Here is a 4,659-nt window from a genome sequence, read left to right as displayed (position 1 = left end):
AAAAAAAATTTTTTTTTATTGACTACCGAGAGTTAAATTTACTGTCAATTGAACTGTAAGATGTACATTTATTTACTAGTTAACCGAAGACAGGAAATATTTCAAAGTTCTCAATTCATTGAGCGACTAAATTTTGAATTTAAACCATCGATATCTGGTTACTGATTAGTAGGAGGTAATTATGAATCGAAGTGTGATACAAACAATATTAATAACAGCCTTTTCAGTATTAAATAACAAGCGATTTATCAAGGCTACTTACCTGGGTGAATTCTAATTCACTACCTGTTTAGAAATAGACCCAAACATGGTTATTAAACTCGGCCAAGGATTTATCCTGACGTACGTTGTGTATTTCGCCTCTTGTACAGCTGATAAACTCCCTCATACGCTGACGAACAGTATAGCTTGCGATACTATCATATGCATTTCATCAATAAAAATAATCGGTGCTCAATAATCAATAAGTATAATATTTTATGTATATTCATCGATCATTACGAATTTGATTCACCTAATCTTCTCATACTCCTTGAAAAAAGTATCCGTAACTTTTCATTCGATTATTCAAACGTCAAAATACAAATTTTTGAAAATTTTTTTATAAACATTATTTATAGTTTGAAAAAGTGTCATTCGGCAACTGAAATGGAAGTAGATTTCCTACTTAAATAAAATCACAACACAAACAATACAAATACTTCAATCACATTGATAGAAGCCCTTTTCCCTAAGTTGAAACTAATGCAATAGTAAAATTTCATTAAATATCTACAGATGAATAGGTTATTTAAAGTCTAGGAGAATGAAATGATATGAAAATTAAAGCTCGTTTAATAGGCTTTAAAATGCAATTTACAAAAATTCGATGTTATTTCATTAAAAAATTATCCGCGACAGAAACTGCCAAAATATGAATTTTTACAATTTTTGAAAATTTTTGAATTGCTCTCATTTCTAAACTAATCGACCGATTTGGCTCATCTTCGAACTTAATTTCGGAAATCGTCCTAAGAGACAAGGCCGATTATATAAATACATACATATATAAACTTTTAAACCATTGCATTTTCTGAATCCGCTTGACGAACTGAGTCGAAATCTAGCGAAATTTTTCAAAAGTTCCGTCATGAGGACCAATGCAATAGTTAGATTTCTATGAAATTTACTAAAAAATCACTCTAGTTTGAAATTTTTTTTTTATAGTGTTTTTAGTAAATTCTTATGCAAAAATTTATCAAATATCGAGTAATTTTAATTTTCTATGTGATTAATCCTTAATAATAGCTTACCACTGTTTCTTAATTGACAAACTCCCGCTACGACTCCCAAGAAAATATTTTAAAATTTCATAAAAACTGTCCCGAAATAAATCGATTTATAAGATGTTGAATCTAGATTGTATTGCTGACTTGTAATCGGGTCAAAAGGTGTTGAAGTTCGATGCTCTACAATAAATTTATAACTACGAAAAAAAGATCTCGAGGTTGAGATATGCTGCATTGAACTCATTTTTATTAAAATAAAGTTAAAGATATAATTGTTAAAGAAATAAAACGTATAAATTTCATTTATAGCATGAAAAATTTTTATTCATAACTTACAAGTAAGTCTACAAGGATACAATATCATATAAAATACACACATGAGTAATATTTTTACAGTATTTAAAATTGTTTTTCCTTTTTTGAATTACATATTTCTTACACCATTAAAACTCACAATCATTCACAATTTACTAATATAATAAATTTTATTTTCACATAAAAACAGTGATTATTAAATACATCATTCATACAAGGGAAATCTACAAAAGGCACTAGAGTGAATCGTACAAATAATATTGATAGGGGAAATAACTTAATCATAAATTAAAAAAAAATGTTTGTCTGTTATTAGGAATTTTTTATCTCTAAAATTTCCATTCTAGCGGAAGTGTCATCGAACAGTTTGATATTTGTTTGCCCGTATTATATGGATTATAACTGTTGAAAGTGTTGAGTGCACATCGCAAGATAAAAAAAACATATTGAGTTTTAGGCAAATATTTATTTTAATCACTATCGATTTTAGACTTTTTCATTTTATTTCAATAATTTTTGAGATAAACAGAATATGACCAAGTATATCTTAAAAAAAAAATTATTAGTTTAAGATTATTTGAGATTAGTACAATAATTCATTGGTTATTCACTTTAGAGTCAATATGCATTTTATAGAATACAATAATAATAAATAATGATAATAATTTTGAGTATTGTTTGTAATTGACATTAGTTTATTTTTGATGGTTGACGTAATCGTCGTTACGGCATTGTTAACGGAATAAATAATAAAGAACGATCTGAAGACGGACCTTAACAATTTTATGATATGGTATTTCGAATTAATACTAATAATTATAATTTTTAAAAAATGTCGTTAAACATTGACATTAAATTATCTTGTAAAAGTTGATAATTCACCGTGAGAATGAAATATTTTCAACATATATTTTAATTGATACTCATGTACTAGTTTTAAAATAATTTCACCGAAAATTATTTTAACTATCATAAAAATTGTTAAATATTATTAAGATAATTAAACATGATAATTATCAAAAAAATTAAACAAAAATAAATTTTTCTATCACAAAAAAACTGATTTTTATAATGAAAATCGAACGTTTTATCAACTACATTTTTATTGACAATAATTGAAGATATTTTTCAAAACTTTTGATAAGTAATTAATTTATAATAAATTTTTAAGCTCGTGCATTTTTTAATTTGACTTGAAAGTGTTGAGAAGTTTATGGAAATTTAAGTACTTTATATGATATTTAATTAATTATCATTTTAGTAATATTAATTATTTAGATTACAGTTAATATTATGTACCATTAAAATTATGTAAAAATGTTTAATATACTTAATATTAAGTTTGAGTATTATTTATATAATTAAATACTTCTATTAAATAATGAAAAATAAGCAATGAAAATTTTAATTATTTGAGCACTAAAATAATTCAATAAAAATTAATATTTCATCGTTTTAAAATAGTCTGATTAAAGTAAAATTTTTCTCCTTTTTTTAAAATTTTAATGAATTATAATCCTATTATTTACCATAAATAAATTATTAAACGATGAATAGACTGAAGTATATATTCAGCAAGTAAAAGATGAAGGAAGTTCTGGTGTTGAATTTCTAGGCACTCGTTGCGTTGGTAAACCGGATAATCCTTTGACGTATGTGTAAGTAACAGGTTTTCTTAAAATTTTCTTCGGACTTTTTTTAGTGAGTTTCTTTTCTTTGCTAGTACCACTACTACTACAACAACTATTATTATTACTACTACTACTACTGGTTTCTATCTTAGTAAGTGTGAGATAATGTAAAGCGCGCCGGAAAACGTCAGTTTTAGGTGTGCTTTTTAATGAATCACTGTCGGTGCTGTGAGCATCTGATGGGCTGGATGATGGAGTTGGTGATTTTTCAGTATGTTTTCTTGAGTTACTTGGACTCCATGATCTCGATGATTTGCTGATACGTCCCCGTTGATTAGAGGTGACGTTAGGCTTAGATAAGCGTTCTTGTGATCTTGTAGTAGACGGTTCATTATGATAATGAACATGATTAATATAACAGCGATGTTGAAATGTCGATCTTGGGTCATTGACCCGTGATAGACGTTCGGCACTTCCTGTACTTCCACCACTACTACAACCACTGTCAGTACTACACTCGTCATCAATGAATTCAGAACGCTTTTGATGGTGTGATGAATTTTTAATTCGTAGTTTTTTATCCATTTTTTTTAAATAGATTTACAGTCGATATTTATTATTTTTAATATTATAAATTTTAATAATAATATTATTAGGAATTAAATATGACTTTTTATTTCAGTGTTGATAGATAAGTTTAAATAGAAACACTGGAGTATTTATTATTTTATTTTAAACACTGGTGTTTTATTTATTTATTTTTATCAATGGAGATACGAATAAATTTATTCAAGCTTAGAGAGTAATTGTTATTACTCAGTAGTTTGTGCCTGACTGAGCTTACACGGGCTGTCGCACCCTTATATATTATCATCCTGCGGCGCACAGGGGGTCCATACGCCTGCGCCTCTTTTACCACGTGAAAATTTTTGAGCTTGCATTGCATTTTAATCCTTTATATAAATAGTTATTAGATGACCATTCGATATATTTTAATTATCTAACAAGTTATTAATGAATTTATATTTAATTATAGATGGATTAGTTTTTGTTATCGAACAAATTTGATAATTTAGATTTTTTACTTTAAAACTGAAACAGTAATCCTTCATTACTTTACAGTGATAAATATACCAAGTAGTATATACCTACACAGACTGTGTTACAGCTGTGAAATAGTGAATATTTACTGTTTCATAGTAATTTTTACTTTTTCTGTTTTAGAGAATAAGATATACTTTTTTTTTTTTAATTTTTTTGTTTTGTTTTAAGGAATATGCAAGGTTAAATTCATAGTTTTATTCGTATTAAGGATTTAATAAGTTATTATTAAATTTTTATGTATTGCTCTTTAAAGCAAATTTCATAGATTTTTTTTTATTAAGATTATTACATAGTTACTTGCGGGTCTTAAAAAATTTTTAAAGAATTGAGAAGTTAGGTAA

The 4,659-nt window shown here is 26.4% G+C and overlaps 1 protein-coding gene across 1 annotated transcript; it reads right to left on the bottom strand.

Annotated features, from left to right (window-relative positions):
• Window positions 1-3,056: 3,056 nt before the first annotated feature.
• On the bottom strand, window positions 3,057-4,035 carry LOC123268771 (putative protein TPRXL). Its single transcript, XM_044734125.1, has one exon. It carries the CDS (start codon window positions 3,797-3,799, stop codon window positions 3,155-3,157), a length of 645 nt encoding a protein of 214 aa, XP_044590060.1. The 5' UTR covers window positions 3,800-4,035; the 3' UTR covers window positions 3,057-3,154.
• Window positions 4,036-4,659: the final 624 nt, after the last annotated feature.

This window comes from Cotesia glomerata, linkage group LG7 (genome assembly GCF_020080835.1).
Source record: "Cotesia glomerata isolate CgM1 linkage group LG7, MPM_Cglom_v2.3, whole genome shotgun sequence".
NCBI lineage: Eukaryota > Metazoa > Arthropoda > Insecta > Hymenoptera > Braconidae > Cotesia > Cotesia glomerata.
The sequence above is the reverse complement of the archived record's forward strand: the minus strand, read 5'-3'. Positions and strand labels throughout refer to the sequence as shown.